We start from the raw sequence: 24,230 nt of genomic DNA, 5'->3' as shown, positions 1-24,230 counted from the left end.
AGGTGAGAGAGGAGGTTGCAGCGAATGTCAGCTGCTGGAGCAGTATACAATGAGGTCACACTTTTCTAGCATGTAGCTGGATGGCAGTTGCTATTATGTGTGCGTTTTTTTATTTTTTTTTTATTTTTTGTTTTTTTGCTCTTGCAACTACAAGGTAATGTCTTTGATTTTGAGTAGGAAGGTAATCACTAGGATTGAAACTCTTGCTGCATTATTGGTACATGGGGTTTTCATTGAAATGGGCCAGGTTGTAGGAGTATTACCATGGGAGCATACCATTCATTGCAAGGGATGGGTATAATTATGCTTACTGCTGAAGGAGGTATTAGGAGGGTAATTTGGCTAGGTAGTTCTGATCATGCAGAGGGTAGAGAGGGCGTGTCAAGTGCTCCTGTGGAGATAGATTTGTCAGTTAGGTTTAAGGGTATAGTTACAGTTACCTATATCTATATAGGTTGGATTGAGGTTTAAGTAAAGATGATATTATATGAGGTTTCCATCTTTGGCAACATTTTTGATTAATGGCAAGTCTCAGTTATGAGAGGGTAGGGATGACAATGTGACGTTGCGGTCAATGAACTGGAGGGCAAGATAGGTTTGTGAGGGTCAAACTTTTCAGGCAGGAGAGGCAGTGAGATGGTCTGAGTACTTTAGTGCTGAGCATTATAGGTGGGTTTTCAGGTTCTAGGTCATTGAAGAATCAAGTAACACAATTTATAGATTTCCCCGGAACGCTAATATGTTTGACCTGTTTTACCTTTTGGGGGTATTTGTATTTTTTGTGAGTGGGTGTGGTTTAGCAAATACTATTTTGGTTATCGGATGTTTTGCTTTGTACTGCTGGGTTTTCATTTGTTGGATGGCTTTGTGCTTTATAGTGCTGGTGGTGCTTCTGCCATTTAATGACCGGGGTATGAGTAGACATGTTAGAAGGGCATTGTTATCTGATGTTAGAGTGGGATTATTGGTTTTAAATTCAGTTGCCTATGCAATTGGTTGCTTGGCCAATTGGATGTTAATTATCGGGGAATCGTTAGGATGGTTATTGCACTGACTGTAACGAGACCTTTTTTGGTTGTTCCATTAATTGGGTGATAAAATGGGGTCGCAAGTTGGCATGATTGTATGCAGTTGCCTCTGCATGGTCTTAGTGGTAGTGGGCTTACTGTTTGGTTGTCCATTGGCTGATAATGCTCTTGGAATCATGGCATGGTTTCCAATGGTCATGAGGTAAGGCTTATTTATTTTATGAGTAGTGGCTATATTAGATTATGAAGTTAGAGTTGCTAGAGGGATCAGCAGTTTATTTTCAGCTGCATAGGTAGCTGGTTATTCTTGTTATTTATGTGAAAGGGTTTTAGGAAGTGATGACTTTGCTACAGCTTGATTAGAGAGGATGGGGTACAACGAATGATGTTGGGCCGGATGCCTTAATGGTGGTTAGGTTGCTGGAAGCTTAAGTTTATCAAAGAGAGGGGGAACAGCCTGGTCAGGATGGTGGGTGGAGAAGAGGGGCAGGCTTGCCCTCTTCTGTTCCCCCTCTGGTGTTGGATGGTTAATTCAGTAAGTTGGGAAAGGAAAGTGAGTGGTTACACTGCTTGATAAGTACATAAGCAAGCGGAGGAAGCTGTTTATTTGGTTTAAAGTATAATGCAATAAATGGTAATGGAAGTGAGTGGTACGCTGCTTCATAAGTAAGTGATTGGAGGTATGGACATCGCTTACTAATCAGGATGAGCAGGTTTACGCTGGTCTGTCCTATGATAATGTTACATGGATGGTATTTCACCTGTATCATGTTTTGGTTGAAATGAATGAATACTAGTTAAAAATTATGTTTATGGAAATTTAATAAAGGTCATCAAATGTCATTCAGTGTGATGTGTTTCTTGAAGGGGACCGGGACAAATGAGGTTTGGAGCAGTCCAATTTGTCCAGGAACATCTTCAAGTGGGGTTAGGTAAATAGAGTAGCAGGAATTAGGAGGATAAGGGGAGGGTAGGGTTAAATAGGAATGTATGAGGTTTAGGAGGAAATGAGATAGGGGTAGAGAGGGACTTAAAGGACTTAGGCAAATCTAACTGGATTAGGAGCCACATTTTGGCATGAACTTGCTAGCCACCCTCCTTCCCCTTTTTATTAGTGGGGAATATGATACATTTTTTAGTTTGGGTAGGGTGGAGAAGAGGGGCAGGCTTGCCCTCTTCTGTTCCCCCTCTGGTGTTGGATGGTTAATTCAGTAAGTTGGGAAAGGAAAGTGAGTGGTTACGCTGCTTGATAAGTACATAAGCAAGTGGAGGAAGCTGCTTATTTCGTTTAAGGTATAATGCAATAAATGGTAATGGAAGTGAGTGGGTACGCTGCTTCATAAGTAAGTGATTGGAGGTGTGGATGTTGCTTACTAATCAGGATGAGCAGGTTTACGCTGGCCTGTCCTATGATAATGTTACATGGATGGTATTTCACCTGTATCATGTTTTGGTTGAAATGAATGAATATTGGTTAAAAACTATGTTTATGAAAATTCAATAAAGGTCGTCAAATGGCATTCGGTGTGATGTGTTTCTTGAAAGGGACTGGGGCAACTACGTCTTCAGGATGAGTAATTTAAAATGTGAAACTTGGTGTGAAATGAATATGCAGGATGTCAGGATATTATTGTGGCATTATTTTGTATTGTATAGATTTTTGCGACTTTGTGTTACGTGTGTGTGTGTGTGTGTGTGTGTGTGTGTGTGTGTGTGTGTGTGTGTGTGTGTGTTAAAGGTTTTTTTTTTGATCCATAAAAGTTGATTTTACAAAACAAGCTGACTACTAAAGTTCACACTTATCTGCTATTTCTTTTTTTTTAATGTAATTTATTTACCCCCTGTAGGACCAACAACAGTGACTACTGTAGCTGAACCATGTAACCCCATTCATTCTGTGGTAGAAGAAGCTGTGAAGCTGTGAATCCCCACACCTGGTGAAAGCCCAAAGGCCTATTTGCACCTGTCCATGAATCTATGTAGGCTCATACACTCCACAGTAAGAATCCGGAGGTATTGAGCAGGCCAGCTTGTTGGTTTAGCACAGCAGCCTTCAAAAGCTGAATTCCCATTGGCTTATTGTGTAACTTACTGATGAAAATGTTCTGGTTGCATGTCAGTGATAATGTTTTGTTCTTTGTTGTCTGGCTGTGATTTATTTATTAAATGTTGAGTTCAGTGGAAATGGCTATCCTTGTGCTCTTTTGTGGTATATTGGTCTTGTTTTGAGCACTATTCCTCTTTTTCATGGTTTTATTGTGTAACTTGCATAGGTCGGTGAGAGCTTTGTGGGCTTGAGCTTCATGAGGTGGAACACCTAGTGTTCCTGCTAGGTATCAATCAGTAGACAGGCTAAAGCCAACTTCCTCCCACCATGACTGGCGATCTGGCAGAGGTTCTTCATCCCATCTTCCTCCATCAACTCCTACAGGTGCCAGAACCACTGTTCGCATGTAGGTTGCTAGCAACATAGTCAAGATTTTATCCCTCTATGCCATGGAGCTGGTATGTCTGTAAGTGGATTGAATACAATACTAAGAAAATGAAAAGGAGGAGAAAATGGAGATTAACCTTTTTATGAACTGGCTGAAGTACCTATCGCGTTGATTAATGTTGATGATATAACCTTAATGGCGCAGAACATACAAGATAGACACAAATAATTTCATATATAAGGGTATAATTTGGTAATTTGACCTGAATTTTCAAAAAAAAAAAGTAAAGGTTTAGACATTGGATCATAATGTCAAGAATAATGGCTAGTTTAGAAGAATTTACAGTTTGAGTACAGGGTTCAGGAAATGTGCTGATATGATAAATGGATCATTGTAGGTTACTAGGCTAATGGCCTTGGGGCCCTTACAACTCTAGCCAAGAGTTTATCCTGAAAAAAGACCCTTCAGTTAGCACCTGTTGTCCCTGTCAATGAGGGACAAAGGTGGAACCCCTGTGAAAAATTTGTGGTTTCCCATCCACTCATCAAGGTTGTGCTTGAAGAGGGTCAGCAAGGTACTCTGTTTGACATGTATGGGAAGTCTATTCCAGAGATGGGACAATCTCTGGGAGACAAACCTGTCTTTCCAGCAGATTTTGTTGATGTCACATATTAGATTTAGGCCTATCAAGTGGTTAATGCACAAGGAGTTAAACTTACAGATATAAAGCATCTCTAGTAGGGCAGGGTCTGATATTGCCTTGTAGACGAGAGACAGATCACCTCTGAGCAAGCTGTATGATACTGAGTAGAGTGCTAGTGATTTGAGCCTGTCTGCAAAGGACATATGTTGGAAGCAATTGATTTTCTTTGTGAGGTATTTCTGTTGGCTTTCCAGTTGGTGCAAGTGTTTGGAGAGGTACATACCAAACGGGGCATTATACTCAATTATCAGCCTAATGAGAGAGGAGTACAGAGAGGTAATAACCTCCTTTTTTTCTGGATGCAATCCCTTTACTTATGAGATGAATCAAGTAAAAGGCTTTTCTGACCACTGCCACCACATGATTGTCAAATGTGAGATTGTTGTCAACCTGAGTACCCAGGTCTCTCACCACAGGTTGCATGTTTAGGGGGTTGCTGTTGATGTGGTAATCAGTAAGGGCCATGTTTTTGCCAAATGGTATGATAATAATTTTTTAGCATTTAACTTAAGGCCATGACTTTGATGCCTGTCATTTGTAGCTGGGAGACCCTTTGGCAGTATGTTAACATCATTTGGGGAGTCAATAACAGCACCCAACTTGCAGTCATACACAAACATGGTCAGCCTCAGGCCCTTTGCCTTTGCCTGAACCCCTGAGAAGTAGATGCCAAACAGTAGAGGTCCCAGGACAGATCCCTGTGGAACACCACAAATGACAGGTCTGCTGTTGGAGGTGGTGGCACCTATTTTGACCTTGTGGGTCCAATCGGTGAGCCAGTTGGCCACCCACCTGACAAGATAGGGATTTACACCAAGTTGTGTTACCTTTTCGATGATGCCCTAGTGGGGGATTGTGTCAAAGGCCTTGGCCAAGTCAAGGTAAGCTGTATGTACTGACATTCCCTCATCCAGGGCATTGGTGGAAGTCTCAAAGAAGTAAACCAGGTTCAATAGGTAAGTTCCGCCCCTGATGAATCCAAATTGGGTGCAGTCAATTGCTTGGAGATTGCCTATGTCCTTGTTTATGAGATCCACAATATTAAGCTTCATGACTTTACAGATCAGACTTGTCAAGCTAATGGGGGGATAGTTTCCCAGGTCAGTAGTGGCACCACCTTTGTACAAGAGAATGACAATGGCAGTTCTCCACTCTGCTGGAATGAAGCCTGTAATTAGCTTGTGGTTGAATAGCGTGATCAATGGCAAAGCTAGTTCTTGCTGGAGATGGTACAGAATACATCCTGGGATATTATCAGGTCCCATGGAAGGTGTGTTTTTTGCCTTGGATAGGGCCTTTAACACTTGCTCTACAGAGACATGAGGTGTGGGACAAGTACTGGGGATGTCAAATGGGCATTTGGGGGGATAGGGGGTGAAGTTTGCACTGAACCTATCAGCTAGCAGGTTGGATAAGTCAACAGGATCAGTGTAAGTGGTACCATTAAGTATTAATTTGGAACAAACCTGGGCTTTGCCATGGAGGTTCCTGATGTAACTAAAGAAGGACTTGTGGTTTCCTTTTGTTTTGGAGGCTAGTTTCAACTCATAATTGGCTTTGGAGGTTTTCACTAGTGATCTAATTTGCTTGTTGAGGCTGAGGAGGGAGTTTTCCCAATTTGGAATTTGTTTCTTTTTACCCTTGGACAACAGTTTCTTCCTTTTGTTGTAAAGCCTGTTGATAGAGGATGTCCACCAGACAGGTTTGTGTTTCCTTGAGGAGTAGGTTTCAGTTCTGTTGGGTATGGCTAAGTCCATGCAATTATGCAGGTGCTTGTTTACTGCACTGGTGTACTGTTCAGCATAGTTGTCTTCATCATTTGAGGGGGGCAGTGGTGTGAAGCTACTGATACCCTCCCTTAGGAGGTTGAGGTCAGCTTTTGAGAAATTGTTTAGCCTAGTTATGGCTGCAGGAAACTTTTATTAAAGTGAGCAATTCTGAAAATATGAATGCAGGATTCTAATAAATGAGTTTAATTAAAATAAGAAATTTGTTTTAAATGTTCTAGATTATAATTGCTATCTCTATACCAGCTATGTAGTTCCTGAATGTTCAGAGAAAAACATAATAGAAACTTAAGTGCAACAATTTGGCTGCCCAAAGCTTGCTAAATGAAGAACATGTGCCTGCTCTAATTTTGTGCACCATAGGCAGCATAGCAAAATGTTATAAAAATGGAAATGCAAGTGCAAATGTGGGGAATATTCATGACTCTTAGATTGGGGTATATCAGAGCATTCTTTCTACTTTAAGGCACAATGATCTGGAGTTAGTACTTACAGACACCGTGAGTGCTGGGATTCTTTTTCTCATGCTAAAGGTACAGTGGGCAATACATGTTGAAGATATTTTAGTGGGTTTCAGAATTTGTCATTTTTGTCTTGAACTCAAATGTATTTTCCAATCTGTTATGGCTCATAGTATGAAAACAAGGACAATTATATAGCAAGAAGATAAGGAAGAGAGGAAATATTACATCCTGTAGTTTATTATGCTTCATTATCAATAAACCACCTTTTATAAGGTACTTAATTAAGCTGAGTGAATTAGGATAGTTTAAAAATGACATATTAAGAAATATTACTGGGGGAATGAGGGATAACTGCAGATTTGTCCGCCAAATAGTACAATTAGAAAAGAAAATTAATAAGTGGAGATGGTGGAGAAAGAAGTAGAAAGAATTTGCAGGACAATATGGCCATAAAGAATTTTAATAGAACCTGGCTGGAATAATTTACAGGAGCATGTACAGAAAGCTGTGAAGAAATTATTAAGTAGGATTAATAGTTAGAGTAAAATGTAAAAGACGTAGTTTGGATATCGTCAAAAATCAGTTATTAAATGCCTACTGAAATATAATGTATAAGAAGTAGGGGTGTTTCATGGCAAATGCATGTGGAGGAAGGTACAGACTTTACAGAATGAATGTGCAAAGAGAGTATGGCAGGATTTGGAAGAAGGAGCAGTAGTTCGCGTGTTAAGCACTGTAAATGAAAAATGTGGTTTGTTGTGGGTTAGATGAAGGTAAAGAATGAATCTAAAAATGTTTATGAAATTATACATTTACATTAGTTGGAGGTTATGTCTAGAAAGGTATGGTAGCTTACTATAAGACAAAGCATGTGATTGACTGTATATTTGGGAGACATATGGAAAACATTGACTGGTGTCAGATCAATTAATTAAGATGTGAAGTATGGTAGAATGAATATAATGTTATTGAAATAAAGAGCATATACAAATGTACAATAGTAAATGGTTGTGTGAAGCAAGTTTAGGAATAAGACTGATTATGGATAATCAGCACACAGTAGATGAAAGTCAAAGAAAGGAATAATGTATGTAACTACAGCACACCAGAGGATGCACCAATATACTTATACAAATGCACAAACACACAGACACACACTTACCTGTACACACACACACACACACGCACACGCACACGCACACACACACACACACACACACACACACACACACACACACACACACACACACACACACACACACACACACACACACACACACACACACACACACACTATGGATTATGTCCATCCCAGACATCTATATCTAATTGTTTTCAAATGAATTAATACATAAATAGCCTATATATATATATATATATATATATATATATATATATATATATATATATATATATACTACTTCAATAGACTGAACTTTTACTTACCCAACATGGCAGTTTCCCAAACAAAAGCACCGACAACTTCAGACGAACGACATCCGGAACACTGACTCGGCACGCAAGGTAAGTAAGCGCTTGGCCATCCTGTTGAACTTTGTCCATTATCCCTCATGGTAGTGTGATCTTGGAGTTAGTATATTTAGTTAGGGGGGTTTCATTAATTGTTTTTGTTCAGGATGGCAGCAGCAATTGAGTAGGATAATAGTCACACAGCCCAGCATATCATTGGTTTGAGAAAAAAAATTAAGAACTGCCCATTGCTGCATATGAGTTTGTCCACAAGTAGTTACATCCTTTTCTCAGCTGATTCTCAGACTGCCTCAGGCACCAGTTACATGATGCAGCTGAGCCAATAGGAAATGGCTGCTCTTTGCTACAACCATGATCCCACAATGAAGCATCATTTCTGCTCCTCTGAAATGGTTGGAGTATCTGTAATACACCACAATCACCTTGCTCTCTACTCAGATGTATGCTTAAATGCTGACTAGTTTGAAAGCAGCCCAGCTGAGTAAGGCAACTTTTTTTAACTGAAGCCAGAACTCAGTAAACATGCTACTTCAACTATATAAACCTCCAAATCCAAAACCACATTTTATGCAAACATTAAAAAATAATACTAATAATAAACAAGATCCATTTGGACTAGTGCTTTTCAATTATTTTTGTTGGAGCCACGTCATCCTTAATTTCAGCAGGTGGGCAATATACATCTACTTTACCTTGTATTAAGTCTCAATGCTCATGGAAGTGGGCAGTTATTTCCAGGTCAACCAGGTTGTTGGCAAGCGTATTATTAATGCTTATGTCCTTCGTCATAGCAGCAGTCATCATAATGGGGCAGCACCGGCCACAGGAACAATGAGAAAGTGTTGCTCAGAACAAACTACAACCACTCCCTTCATTTTTCTGTAGGCAGCTCTTGAATTTCCACTGCACTTCATCATTACGGCATGCAGTCAGATTCATATGGTGCTACTGCTTCAACTATGAGCTGTGACACTGTTTTGAAACATTTCCATCTCTTTATTCAGTCATTTGTTTATGCTGCATAACACGTTATACAGGCTTCTGCATTTGCCGTGCATAATGCGTTTTATAGGTTGCTGAATATACACCACATAATGTATTGTACAGGTTACTGCATATACACCTCATAATGTGTTGTACATGCTGTTGATAATATGCCACATAATGTGTTGTACAAGGTGCTGCTTATATACCATATAATGTGTTGTACAGGGTGCTACATATATACCACATAATGTGTTGTACAGGCTGATGCATATTTACCACATAATTTGTTGTACAGCCTGCTGCATACATTTTGCATAATGTGTTGTACAGGGTGCTGCATATACACTGCATAACGGCTTGTACACATACATGACATAATTTGTTGTACAGGTTGCTACATATACACCACATAATGTGTTGCACAGGCTATTGCTTATATACAGCATAATGTGTTGTAGACGCTACTGCATATACTCTGCATAATGTGTGTGTTGTACAGGCTACTGTGCATGCCCAATATAATGTATTGTATAGGTTGCTGCATAAATACTGTATACTGTGGTGTAAAGGTTGCTGTGTTTGTACTGTTTAATGTGTTGTACTGGTTGTTCTATGTGCACTGCATAATGTGTTGTACAGGTTGTTGCATTTAAACAGCATAATATTTTGCAGGGGCTGCTGTGTAAGCACTGCATAATATGTGGTACAGTCTGCTCTGTATGAAGCAGATAGAGGGCAGAGTGGAGAGGACAACTTGAACAGACAGTAATATATATGTACTTTTTCACAGCTTTGAAAATATCAAATAAAGCAAATGGTACCAATGGGGTAAAATAAGCCTCAGAAACAGTTAACTATTATTGTGAATTTTTAAGCCTGTTTGTATTAGGAATGCACAATTAGGCAATATTGTCTGTGTTGGTGTAGCTGATAAACATTTGACCAGTATGCAAATAAAAAGCACTTCTTAAAAGTGCATTGCTCAGTTGTGCAATGACCCATAAGTATGCAGTCTCATTGTAGATATAGCATATGTAAGGTGGACTTGTGATCACTATGGGAATCTTTAATACTAGGGAGGCTGCAGCCTACTGTTAAACAGTTACAGTCTACTCAATAGGGTGCCTACCCACTGGTGCTCAAACTGCAAGGTAGATGACTTAAGCCTTTTACCACACAATGTCCTCCACCTTCTGCTCTGCCACCAACCTCTGCTGGCAGTATTCATCTTTATGGCAATCTGAAAGATGTAAGAAATGAAGCACACTATAATTTCATTACACTTAGAGATGATATCCAGACATTCATTCATTAGAAGAAATGAGACAGCTAAGGAAAACTAACATTGGTGGGGCACAGCTAAATGGCAACCAACTGGCAGAAAATCAATACTACCTTCAAACAGCATTGCTAGGCTTTGGTTATATTGCGAGTTCTGGACAGTGAAGTGGGAATAATGTCATGAGGTATGACATGCAAAAGTGTTCAGTTAGGTAGGATTATAAATTTAATGAAGTTTTTTTCAGAAATGTTAAGGTCTAGTATTTTAGTACACCAAAATGCAATGTTTCCTGTTTTCGTTGTTTTTGCCCTGTGGTACAGAACGTAAAAGGTTTATTAGCTATGCTTGAATATTGCACAGTCAGATATTAATGAGGTAATGGTTAGGAGGTATAACTGGGGGAAGATTTCCATATTGACCACGGTGGGCAGCCATGCAAAATTAAAGAAATATGGTTGGAACAACATGCATTCATCAGTGTCACAACATGATAAACTACATGTAGCCACTTGTCCAAGTGAGGTTTTAATTTTGCTGACAGATCAGCTAAAAGCTTCTGATACAAGAACATGCACAGTTGTGCATGTCACAAACTGATAGGTGCTATGTATGCATATGTTCATAGGTTAGTACTAGTCTACTAAACCAACAGGCAATTCATAGCCTAGTCACATTCCACATTGATACTACCAAGATATGGAATATTACTGTACCCCACAAAACGTATTCCTATGGCACATATATCTGTTCACCCTAAGCATGAATATGGCAGGGTCACTGTTCATGTGGGTATGCATGACTCATAATGTACCTTCTTGGGTTATATGTAAAGGGAAATGATCAAGCTCTCTCATTATGCATCTAAGGAAGGAAACTAGTCATGAACAATATCCTTTTGTTGCTAAATGATGCTACAATGCAAGCAAAACTGACTGACTTTAAAAACTGGCTTAACCACTAGTGTCATTCTGATGGGGGTACAGTATGTGTCAGCCTGGAGTGAAATGGAAGACAGTCCCATGTATTTTGCCTGGGATGTCCTTCACCTATTATCTCCTCAGGCTGACAGCATACTAGCTAACACATTATATTACCCACAGTGTCTTTTTATGCAATTCCTGACTGATCAGACTACGAAACAGAAAATGAAATTTGAATCTGACAAGTATCAGTGGAGTGCTACTCAACACTAGGAAACCTAAATAAGAAACTGCCCTCCCTCAAGGCCTTCCTGACTCCAGAACATACAGTGCAATAACAGCATTCTCTGCGTATCACTCAGTTCCACATGTAGATAGCTGTAGCACTGTTTTTGTTTTGTCTAGTTTTTTTCCAAAACACAATTGCCTGTAGACTAATTTTGCAGGACAGTGACCTGGAATGCCTGTATTTCCCAACTTCTGCAAACAAGATGTCATATCACATCCTGGCTAGCTACATCACCTTGTCTGCTTCACCCACAAATCAAGAAGCATATCTTAATAAGATATAGTCTGTCTCCACTAACCTAAACACCATCGTCCTTGGGGGTTTAAACTACTGTCACCATTAATTGGTACATTTACACCTCAACAGACAAATATGTACAAAACATTCTTGGCTTTATCAAAACATCTCAATGCAAGATCTCCCAGTCATATAGTAACCTCCCCCACAAGCAGGCACCAACATACTTGTTCTAGTAATACCAATGTAGCACCTATCTGCTACCCTCCCTTTGCTAAACTTTTTGGTCAAATCAGACCACCACACTATAATGTTCATTTTTATTCAGGGCATAAAAACATTAAAATGTCATAAACTACCTTTTTAAAGGCATTAAGACTCTGGAAAACTACATGTTCTTAATGTTCCACAGACATAATTATGGCATTGCTAACATTAAGCAAGGAAAATGAAAGAGAGAAAAAGAGAGCTAGCTGAACTACAAGGGAAAAAAATTCTCCACCAGGATGTGACTATATTCATGCCACTCAGGAAGCTAGCTGTCCAAGGATGATTTTAAACTATAAAATTTGACTCTAAAGCCTTCCCCATCTGTAGACAACAATATCTTTCATGACTGATCCACATACTGTAACTCAACCCTAAAACTCATTCAAAGACTGACCTGTCTGATATGTAAGGCTATGGAGCACATCATCATGGATCTAATTGACAAGGAAATAGGGAGTCTCCAAGCTCTAGATCCACTCAATTTGGTTTTGTGAAAGGTAGATCATCCCTGCTCAACCTGGTTAACTTCTTTGAGTCAGTCACCAGAGCTGTGGATGAGGGTAAGGCAGTTCATACAGCCTACCTCAATCTGGCAAAGGCCTTTGATACCATTCCCCACTTAGGAATTATTGATAAACTCACCAAACTAGGTATCAACCCCTATATCACTAGGTGGCTTGTAAATTGGCTCACAGATAGAACCCACAGTGTGAAAGTAGCAGACTCCAAGTCAGACTGTCAACCAGTTACAAGTGAAGTCCCACAGGGATCAGTCATGAGTCCTCTGCTGTTTGGCATCTACTTCTCAGAAATCCAGGCCAACACGGAGGGACTCTGGCTGACCAAGTTCACAGATGACTGCAAGCTGGGAGCCATTATTAACTCCCCATGTGATGTAGACATCCTACAGAAAGGCCTCACTGAGACCAATGACTGGTGTCAAAACCATGGCCTTAAGCTTAATGCTAAAAAATACGTCATCATACTTTTTGGGAAAAACTCACTTCCCACTAATTACCACATCAATGGGAGCCCACTGAACACTGAATGTGTTATAAGAGATCTGGGGACACAGGTTGACAGCAACCTCTCCTTCGACCACCACATTGCAACTGTGGTCAGAAAGTCCTTCTGTGCAGCACATCTCATTACCAAGGGTTTGGCATCCAGGAAGAAAGAGGTCATCATCTCTCTCTACTCTTCCCTCATTAGGACAGTTATCAAGTATAATGCCCAATCTGGCATGTACCTCACTAGATACATGCAACAGCTGGAAAGGCCACAAAAGTACCTCACAAAGAGTATCCTAGGCCTTAAACATGTCCTAAAGGTCAGACTTAAAAAACTCCAGCTATTCCCTGTCTCATATCATCTACTAAGAGGTGATCTCTGCTTCACTTACAAAGCCATGTCTGACCCAGCTCTGTTAGAAATGCTGCATGTAATGAAATCCCACTTCCTCCATACCACATACTCCACAGACCTCAACCTCATTACCACAATCAACAGAACATGCTGGAGGGACAGGTTCATAATCCAGAGACTGCCAATGCTCTGGCATAGACTTCATTTACAAGCTAGGGCTTGGGAGATGAACCATTTACAGGTTGCCTCTGTCCATTAGAGACATAGGTGCCAAACCAAGGATGAATTTCCTGTTCCCCATCCAACTGTACAGGTTATACCTGAATTGGGTTAGGGAAGAATTCTGCTTCACATGGATGGGGAGCCTGTTCCAGAGATGGGGTAATCTATGGGATACATACCTGTCTCTCCAGCAAGTCCTATTTTTATCACAGACAAGGTTTAAGTCTTTAGAATGGGTAATTTTGGTGCTGTTTGTTTTGTGGATATGCAGGAGATCCATCAGCATGGGGTCTGACAATGCCCTGTAGCAGACAGAACACAGGGATAGAGCCTTGAGGTGGTCTGCATAGGAGATTTTACTTAAGCCCTGTATTCTTTTAGTGAGAAACCTCTGTGGATATTAAAATTATTGGATATGACTGGTTAGGTGCATACCAAAGGGGGCATATTAAAATTATTGGATATGCCTGGTTAGGTGAATACCAGAAGGGGCATTGTACTCAATGATAGGTCTGATGAATGCCAAATACAGTGGAACAATGGCATCCTTGGACATAGATGCCATACCTTTGTTTATAAGTTGTGCAACATAGAATGATGCCCTCACTACTTTAGACATGTGATAATTGAAGGCTGGATTACTATCTATTTGTGTCCCTAAGTCCCTGACTACTGGATCAGCTCTAAGAGATGTATTGTCAATATGATTATTACCAGGGGTAGATGACTTCCCGAAGGATACTATTATGCATTTCTTGTCATTTAGTTTTAGGAGATGTATTGTCAATATGATTATTACCAGGGGTAGATGACTTCCCGAAGGATACTATTATGCATTTCTTGTCATTTAGTTTTAGTCCATGGCTCTGACACCAGTTGTTTTCCTGTATCAGCCCCTCCTGGAGAACATTTGTGTCAGTGTGGAATTAAATGACAGCTCCTAATTTGCAATCATCTGCAAATTTAGTCGGCCAGAGACCACTGACATTGGCCTTGACTTCACAGAAGTAAATGCCAAAAAGGAGTGGTCCAAGGACTGATCCCTGAGGGATTCCACTTGTGACTGGCCTCTTTGTACAGGCTGTCTCCCCAATTCTAACTTCTTGGGTCCTGTCTATGAGCCATTTTTAAAACACAGCCAGATGAATTACATGCTACAATAAATTCATTTGCTGCTAGGCAGACACCTACATTACTAATGGATTGTATTTCATAACCTAGAAGCATTATGGGCAGAGACTTGTCTTGGGAATGGTTAGTTTTATTGACTGTTTGCTGCATTTTAGTTACTGTTCATTGCTTTTCTCTTTTTCCTTCTCTGGCATGATGACAAAACCTTTATTAGAGATGGGGAATACGAAATGTATCATCATGATATTAATTCACTTTCTACCACTTAATCATGTAATGCTTTAACAATTTTACCAACTGTTACAGGTACAGAATGATCATTGAGAGATTTTGGTAAAATGTGTTAAATCTATCAGTCAAAAATATTGTGTTGGGTGACATTTTCCTCCATTGTCACATGATCCCTGTCAGTTATATCATCAACACACACACACATTGCAGTCATACCTACACAGTCCATGGATACCTGAGTTATAGCCTCTGTACCTTCACAACTTCATACCATTTAAAAATACTGGCATTTGTTACAGTTTTTAAATATTTGAAGGCATAACTGTGATCATTACTTGTAATCTCAAGCATCTGACATTCTGCCAGGAAATACCTGTTTAAAATGTTCAAGAAGCAAAAGTTATAAATTTTTAAAGCTCCCCAGAGCTGACTAGCAGCTGTCAGTGGCTCCTGTCCTTGTTCACTGACTGTAGCAGACCAAACAAAGCCTCTCTCAGACTCTACTTAACCTATGTCTAGAACTGGTGAGGAGATTGACAGCACAGGTCATTCTTCTGCTACCAGAAAAGATGTCTTAACCCATCACCTGCAACAGCTGTGTGAGTTCCACTTTGCCTTTGGGAGATGTGTAAATGCTTCCACACATGAGCAGCATCCTGGCCATGCATCACAGCACTTACATCAGGAATCTCACCAGGCATTTTGTGCTGCTACTGCAGTGAGTCATGCTGCCTCCCTTCCCCAGTATGGAAGAGTTGGTATCAGTTACTTACTTCCACCCCCTTCAGCCTCTATGGCTCTGATGCCACTAGTCTGGGGCACAGCGTGTGCTGCAGGATTGGGATAAAATCAAAATATATGTTAATAATGACACACTCACCTTAGAACAGCAGATTATATAAGTCTTGCAGAGCATAAACATATGTAGGATGAAAACAGTCAAGCAGTAGCTGAAGTAAAGTTTAATTATTACTTGTTAAAAGATCTAATCTATATACAGACTCCGTTAATCACACTAGTTCTGTTTCCATCTTTGTTTAGAACAATCAGTTGTTACAAGAGATGAATGTACAATAAAAGTAGTTCCAAACATGATAAATGTACAATAAAAGTAGTTCCAAACATGATAAATGTACAATAAAAGTAGTTCCAAACATGCTGTTTACTTCAGTTGTGGTTTAACTTTGCAAGGATAATGTACCTTTCTAAAAAGAAAGCTGAAATACAAGTTTATTGCAAAAACAATCTCAGTAACCAAGGTACAGTGACTAAAAGGTGCCAGAGAGAACCATCAATGACCATTACTGCTACCAAACTCACTGTAAATACACTCACTGGATCATTACCTCATTTAAGGTATTACACTTCAGTCAAATACAATTTCCCCTTTCAAATTAAATTTTAAATGAATTTCCTTTGTAGATTTAAACATTATTACTACAAAAAATGACAATAAACAACACAATTTACTAAATAAAAATAATGCTGTTATCAAATATCTTTCCATAACCCAGCTGCCTCACCAGTTATACCAGTCGTATGTCATCACTGAGGCACACCTTAGCATCTTCACTTCACACATGAGCACTGACAAAACAATGGCTACATCAAGTTTATTGGTTGCAAGCATTACTATATCTCAAGAATTAAAACATATAGTGATACTGTAACACTGATATCAGGCACTATGTTACTACAACTGCCCCATTTTCACAGCACAGTACACAGGAACAGATAAATAAAGACAATTAGATTCAGCCAATATGTGGCTTCTTTTAATATTCAATCCATCCAAAAGTATCATCTCTTAGGTGCTACAGAAAAAAAATTACAATTAAAAAATAAATAAATAAATAAATAAAATTGACTGTATCTGTTTGTTGGATCTAAATACTTCAGTTTCTAAAGAACACAACAAAATACCAGGCTAAGCTGGGAATTGCAGTTCTCCCTAATTTTTGTATACCTCACCAAGGAATTAATGTGTTTTGTTTTACTTGTTTGAATGAAAAAGAAAAGTGTTTGACTTCTACATCAACAAATTAAACCAAAACTGTAAACAAATATAATTCTCTATGAAGGGATACTTGCTTAATGTGTGGGTAGTCTCATCTTTAATTAGTAAAGTTGTGCTCCAGTTTTAAAGATGTGTCAAAGTACTTACCCGATCAAAGTCCACCAATATTGTTGACATTTCTCAGAGTGCGAGCTGCTGACTGGATGGTGAAAGTAACAATTGATACCTCCTTTCTGACCTGCTGCCAGCGTGCTTCTTGGTCTGGATCATTCTCAATATCAAACAAGGCATCTGTCAGTCCAGGAAAACTCGATGATGCATAAGTATGATGTTGACTTGGAGCAAAAATGACATGTCTGTCAAGAAGAACAATTATTTGTGGTCATTTTAATCACCATGCATGCATTTAAGGCTATGGGATTTAATAATCATTAAACAGTACTCCTTTATGTCTATTATGAAGCATTAAATGCAAGCCAAAAGTGCAAACAGCAGGTCAAACAAAGTCATGTACTTTTCAATTAAATAGTGACCGTGATTCTTACTGTTTTGAGTTATAATCCCTAACTGTACAATTGCTATTTTCCAGTGTAGACAAGTTAATTTATTAGCATGCTGTTTTTTGAAACAGATCACTCATGCTTAATTGAAAAATTCTACCTCTTTCTTTTACCCTTTCCTGATGAATATACAGCAAAACTCGAAGCAGAGTAATTAGTCAAAGCAGAATGCCCTCCATTCTTTCAGCGATCTCATCGACAGATTCATTGTGCTTTATAACTAAACTTCAGTTAAGGGTGATAAAGCATTTAAGCAAATTAGAATTAAATGAACATTATTAGGACTCTCTTTCTGCCTTTTATAAATGCGGAGCAGTAGCTGCTGAATGGACTGCTGAAATAATTGTGGAAATAGGGTTTAAAAAGTGTCATCATTTATAGGGTATAGGGTAAAGTTATTGTTAATACTGAAGCCCATGAAAGTAGTTCACTGTGAACATGGAGGGTTTTTTTTGTTATAGACCTTACTGTTTGTAATAAAAAACAATACAACGTAAAATCAGAAAACAGTTTTTGTTGTCTATAAAGGGTTGTTCTTATCATTTATATTTGATATGAAACAATTTCAAACTGGATACACTTGATAATATTCCATACTATAACCTAAAAGTTTGTTGCAAGACTTGGTGTTTAAAAATAGCTTATCAGAGTACTGTATATATATATATATATATATATATATATATATATATATATATATATATATATATATATATATATATATATATATATATGTGTGTGTATGTGTGTGTGTGTGTGTGTGTGTGTGTGTGTGTGTGTGTGTGTGTGAGTGTGTGTGTGCACATGTGCCTGTGTCTGTGTGCTTGCATGTGTGAGATGCATTATTTCAATAAACAGGATTACAGTCAAACATCATAGTTTTCAAAACTGTTACTGCATTAAATCAGATTCACAGCACACCTGCTGCATTTCTTTAAGCTGAGTTCCCAACAAACAAACTAATTTTCCCTTTTTCTTACATTGATACTAATACAGAATACATGAAATTATAATTACTTTTTTTAATAGCAACAAAAAGTTCCATTCACCATATGTAAACGTTATGATGTTAAATATTCAGTCCCTGCACCACTTTAATAATGTTAGCTAACCCTAATGCTGACTGTAATCTTTACCCTTTTTGTACCAATACTACTATTCAATATACAAAGGCACACACCATGTACAACAGCAAGCATGCACAACACTAAATCTATCCCCCGTTGTAACCTTTAACTCTATCCACCAAACACACACACCTATATATCCAGACATTTAAGTATTAAATCCAAAACCCACACTTACCTCTCACACATACACACTTGGTATTCCTTCTTTTGACATCACCTGCACTTGATAATAAGTGCTTTAAAACTATTTTTAAATGAAGTTCACTCTGTGGATGAACCTCTCCTATCATTCAAAACCACAGGAGAAACCCCCATTGATGAATTCAGTAGTGTACTCCCTGTCAGTGAATTACGTTTTCAAATTGACGAGCCCATTCCTAGAAAGTTCATCTGATGTGCTCAATCTAGAGGGCATAGAGGACTGATTTTAATAACATTTTTCATAATGTATCCTGGATGTGCACTAGATACAAATATATAATGATTTCCAAAAGTTGGCTTTCAGTATTAATCAGAGTAAAGAAATTTATTTTATATGTCAGACTTAGCAGATGTATACAAGAAATTAATCACATCAGCTTTAGCTTCAAAATAAATTTCAGAAAATCCCATCTGTTATTTGCTCCTTCTTTAAATGAATAATGTGATCTAAAGTAGAGACAACAGTAAAAATAAAGTATCAGTAAAGGAACATCATAATTAAACTTTATGAAACAATAATTACTGCAAAGACAACTGCTCTCTTACTCATTTAAGACAATAACAGAAAAGGTGGTGGTCACCCTGAACCTGCCTAAAATATTGTCATTAAACATAAAATAAATTGATGAAATAACCTAGTCTAATAACGTATACTAAGTATAGACAAAGTATACTAAGTTATAGACAAGCTCACCAGCCTGAACATAAACCCCTGCGTCATGAGATGGGTTGCAAATTGGCTCACGGATAGAACCCACACGGTGAGAGTTGCAGGCTCTAGGTCCGACTCTAAACCAGTTACAAGTGGTGTCCCCCAGGGATCAGTCCTGGGACCCCTCCTGTTCGGTATATACTTCTCAGAGGTACAGGCAAGCACAGGAGGACTATGGCTGACCAAGTTCGCAGACGACTGCAAACTGGGGGCCATAATTGACTCTCCGACTGATACAGACATCCTCCAGAAGGGTCTCACTGAGACGGATACCTGGAGTCAAAATCATGGCCTCAAGGTAATGCCAAAAATTGCATAGTTATCCCATTTAGAAAAAAACAATCCACAAACTACCACATATGTGGTAGTCCCCTAAATGCAGAAAATGTAACAAGGATCTGGGGACCCAAGTAGATAGTAATCTCTACTTTGATAATCATATTGCCAAGGTGGTTAGAAAATCCTTCTATGTGGCCCTCCTAATCACAAAAGGGATCACATCTAGAACAAAAGAGGTTATTGTGCCCCTCTGCTCATCACTCATCAGACCTATCATAGAGTAGAACGCCCCATTTGGGATGTACCTTGCAAGACACTTGCAACAGCTGGAAAGACCACAGAAGTACCTCACCAAGAGGATTACTGGCCTCAAACAGATTCCCTATGCAGCCTGACTGAAGAAACTCCAGCTGTACTCAGTTGCATACTGCTTACTCAGAGGTGATCTCTGCCTGACATACAAGGCCATGTCCAGCCCAGAATTGATGGACATGCTCCACCTAAAAAAAATAAATCCCCGAGAGGCACATACTCTAGGGATCTAAACCTCACCACAATGATAAATAGGACTTGCTGGTAGGATAGATTCCTGTCCCAGAGACACCCCATGCTTTGGAACAAGATTCCAATACACATTAGGCAGAGCCCCTGACCAACAATCTTCAAGAGAAACCTTGACGAGTGGATGGGAAACAGAAAATTTACCCCGGGGATCACTGTGTGTGTGTGTGTGTGTGTGTGTGTGTGTGTGTGTGTGTGTGTGTGTGTGTGTGTGTGTGTGTGTGTGTGTGTGTGTGTGTTTGTGTGTGTTTGTGTGTGTGCGTGTGTGCACATGTGCCTGTGTCTGTGTGCTTGCATGTGTGAGATACATTATTTCAATAAACAGGATTCCAGTCAAACATCATAGTTTTCAAAACTGTTACTGCATTAAATCAGATTCACAGCACACCTGCTACATTTCTTTAAGCTGAGTTCCCAACAAACAAACTAATTTTCCCTTTTTCTCACATTGATACTAATACAAAATACATGAAATTATAATTACTTTTTTCTTTTTTTAATAGCAAAAAAAAGTTCCATTCACCATATGTAAACATTATGATGTTAAATATTCAGTCCCTGCACCACTTTAATAATGTTAGCTAACCCTAATGCTGACTGTAATCTTTACCCTTTTTGTACCAATACTACTATTCAATATACAAAGACACACACCATGTACAACAGCAAGCATGCACAACACTAAATCTATCCCCCGTTGTAACCTTTAACTCTATCCTCCAAATGCACACACCTATATATCCAGACATTTAAGCATTAAATCCAAAACCCACACTTACCTCTCACACATACACACTTGGTATTCCTTCTTTTGACATCACCCGCACTTGATAATAAGTGCTTTAAAACTATTTTTAAATGAAGTTCACTCTGTGGATGAACCTCTCCTATCATTCAAAACCACAGGAGAAACCCCCATTGGTGAATTCAGTAGTGTACTCTCTGTCAGTGAAGTGTGTTTTCAAATTGATGAGCCCATTCCTAGAAAGTTCATCTGATGTGCTCAATCTAGAGGGCATAGAGGACTGATTTTAATAACATTTTTTCATAATGTATCCTGGATGTGCACTAGATACAAATATATAATGATTTCCAAAAGTTGGCTTTCAGTATTAATCAGAGTAAAGAAATTTCTTTTATATGTCAAGGACTCAGCAGATGTATACAAGAAATTAATCACATCAGCTTTAGCTTCAAAATAAATTTCAGAAAATCCCATCTGTTATTTGCCCCTTCTTTAAATGAATAATGTGATCTAAAGTAAAGACAACAGTAAAAATAAAGTATCAGTAAAGCAACATCACAATTAAACTTTATGAAACAATAACTACTGCAAAGACAACTGCTCTCTTACTCATTTAAGACAATAACAGAAAAGGTGGTGGTCACCCTGAACCTGCCTAAAATATTGTCATTAAACATAAAATAAATTGATGAAAGAACCTAGTCTAATAAAGTATACTAAGTATAGACAAAGTGTACTAAGTTATAGACAAGCTCACCAGCCTGAACAAAAACCCCTGTGTCATGAGATGGGTTGCCAACTGGCTCATGGATAGAACCCACACGGTGAGAGTTGCAGGCTCTAGGTCCGACTCTAAACCAGTTACAAGTGGTGTCCCCCAGGGATCAGTCCTGGGACCCCTCCTGTTCGGTATATACTTCTCAGAGGTACAGGCAAGCACAGGAGGACTATGGCTGACCAAGTTCGCAGACAACTGCAAACTGGGGGCCATAATTGACTCTCCGACTGATACAGACATCCTCCAGAAGGGTCTCACTGAGACGGATACCTGGAGTCAAAATCATGGCCTCAAGGTAATGCCAAAAATTGCATAGTCATCCCCTTTAGAAAAAAACAAAGTATCCACAAACTACCACATATGTGGTAGTCCCCTAAATGCAGAAAATGTAATAAGGGATCTGGGGACCCAAGTAGATAGTAATCTCTACTTTGATATTCATATTGCCAAGGTGGTTAGAAAATCCTTCTATGTGGCCCTCCTAATCACAAAAGGGTTCGCATCTAGAACAAAAGAGGTTATTGTGCCCCTTTACTCATCACTCATCAGACCAATCATAGAGTAGAATGCCCCATTTGGGATGTACCTTGCAATACACTTGCAACAGCTGGAAAGACCACAGAAGTACCTCACCAAGAGGATTACTGGCCTCAAACAGATCCCCTATGCAGCCTGACTGAAGAAACTCCAGCTGTACTCAGTTGCATACTGCTTACTCAAAGGTGATCTCTGCCTGACATACAAGGCCATGTCCAGTCCAGAATTGATGGACATGCTCCACCTAAAAAAAACAAATCCCCGAGAGCCACATGCTCTAGGGATCTAAACCTCACCACAACAATAAATAGGACTTGCTTGTAGGATAGATTCCTGTCCCAGAGACTCCCCATGCTTTGGAACAAGATTCCAATATACATTAGGCAGAGCCCCTCACTAACACTCTTCAAGAAAAACCTTGACGAGTGGATGGGAAACAGAAAATTTACCCCAGGGATCACTGCAGTGGCTCTGCTGGACAGAGGCACAGGGAACTAATGGCTCTGCTGGACAGAGGCACAGGGAACTAATCTAAGGGGGTGGCAAAAGCCAACACATTCTTGCTAGGCTTACAGATGCCCTTGGGCAGATAGCCTAGTACTTACCTATGAACCTAAGTCTTGATCTCACTGTTAAAAATGTGTTTACATTAGATAAAAACAAAATTGAAAAACTGAAAACAAAATTCTAACATATTCAAGACCCTCATGATGGGGGGCTCATTAATTGTAAAGATAATACACCTGCTATACTGTATATGATATGGTGATACATTTATTTTAAGATGCCAAGAATTCCTAACAAATAAAGCCACACTTTCTGCAACTCTGTTCAGAACATCATCTAAATACAAAGGTACACATTTTTGTTTTAGTACTAGCCACATTGACAATGGACATTAACAGGGAGTTACAGGTAGTCTTTTGCTTTTTAAGAATGCCAAAACAGTGTGTTTGGGACCATATAAAAAGGTTGCAAATATCAAAACTAATAAAATTACAATGCAATGAATCAAGAAGCTGAAGACCAACACTCTGAAAAGCTAGAAGCATCTCTGTTTCATTAGAAACCTGGTAACTTTTTTATCATTAAGAGTATACAGCAGTTTAATATTCTACAATACTGCTGCCCATAGTAACCAGTTAAAGACTCACAATATAGTTAACTGGGCATGTAGGGACTATTATAACATGCGCATTGTGACCAATGACAAAATGAAAGGTAAACAGCAATGAATTCTCAGATGGGAAACACAATGGGAAGAGGTCTTGAAAGTAAACATATCTCAAGACTTCAGCTAGTCCATTATTGGTCTGAAACATTTAAACTGCAATAAGGAAGTCCTTGGAATGTGTGTCCTCTTCACCACTTACAGAAATGGATGCAATCCTTTGATGTTTTTTATCCAGGGAGAAAGCTATTAAGATTCTATCATAATTTTAAAACCAATGAAATGGTTGCATCAATGTCTGATGATACTGTTATAAAAGAAAATAATCAGTTTTTGGTAAATGAATATGATCATTTGAATTTAATGCATATTCAACTGACTTATTTGATATGTTACTGATTTTGCTAAACGGGGAAGACACGTTTAGTAATGAATTCGTTTTGGTGGCAGCTATGCATGAATGACTATTTCTAATTCTAAAAGGAGCAGTTATTATATCTCTCCTGGGTGGATACCCACAATCATGGGATTTAAGCAGGCGGTTCTAATGAATGCAAAGGATGCTTTCATAAATGTTTATACTATATATGCAAGAATGTGCATATTTATCATTTAATTTTTGAACAATGGACATCAAACATTTTAAGGAAGTTAAAGAGTAATCAATAGTAAAGAAAGTTGCTAAGAATGGAAGTAT

The 24,230-nt window shown here is 38.8% G+C and overlaps 1 protein-coding gene across 1 annotated transcript in view; it reads right to left on the bottom strand.

Annotated features, from left to right (window-relative positions):
* Positions 1-24,230, bottom strand: part of LOC122804411 (putative N-acetylated-alpha-linked acidic dipeptidase) — a 2,922,358-nt gene that overhangs the window by 21,300 nt on the left and 2,876,828 nt on the right. The window contains exon 17 of the mRNA XM_044074242.1: positions 17,007-17,215. Within this exon, the coding sequence (XP_043930177.1) occupies positions 17,011-17,215 (205 nt within the window). The 3' untranslated portion in view covers positions 17,007-17,010. The remainder of the gene's footprint in view (positions 1-17,006; positions 17,216-24,230) is intronic.

This window comes from Protopterus annectens, chromosome 6.part0, assembly GCF_019279795.1.
Source record: "Protopterus annectens isolate FY-2018-M chromosome 6.part0, PAN1.0, whole genome shotgun sequence".
Classification (NCBI taxonomy): Eukaryota; Metazoa; Chordata; order Ceratodontiformes; family Protopteridae; genus Protopterus; species Protopterus annectens.
This window is presented reverse-complemented; position numbering and strand designations above follow the sequence as displayed.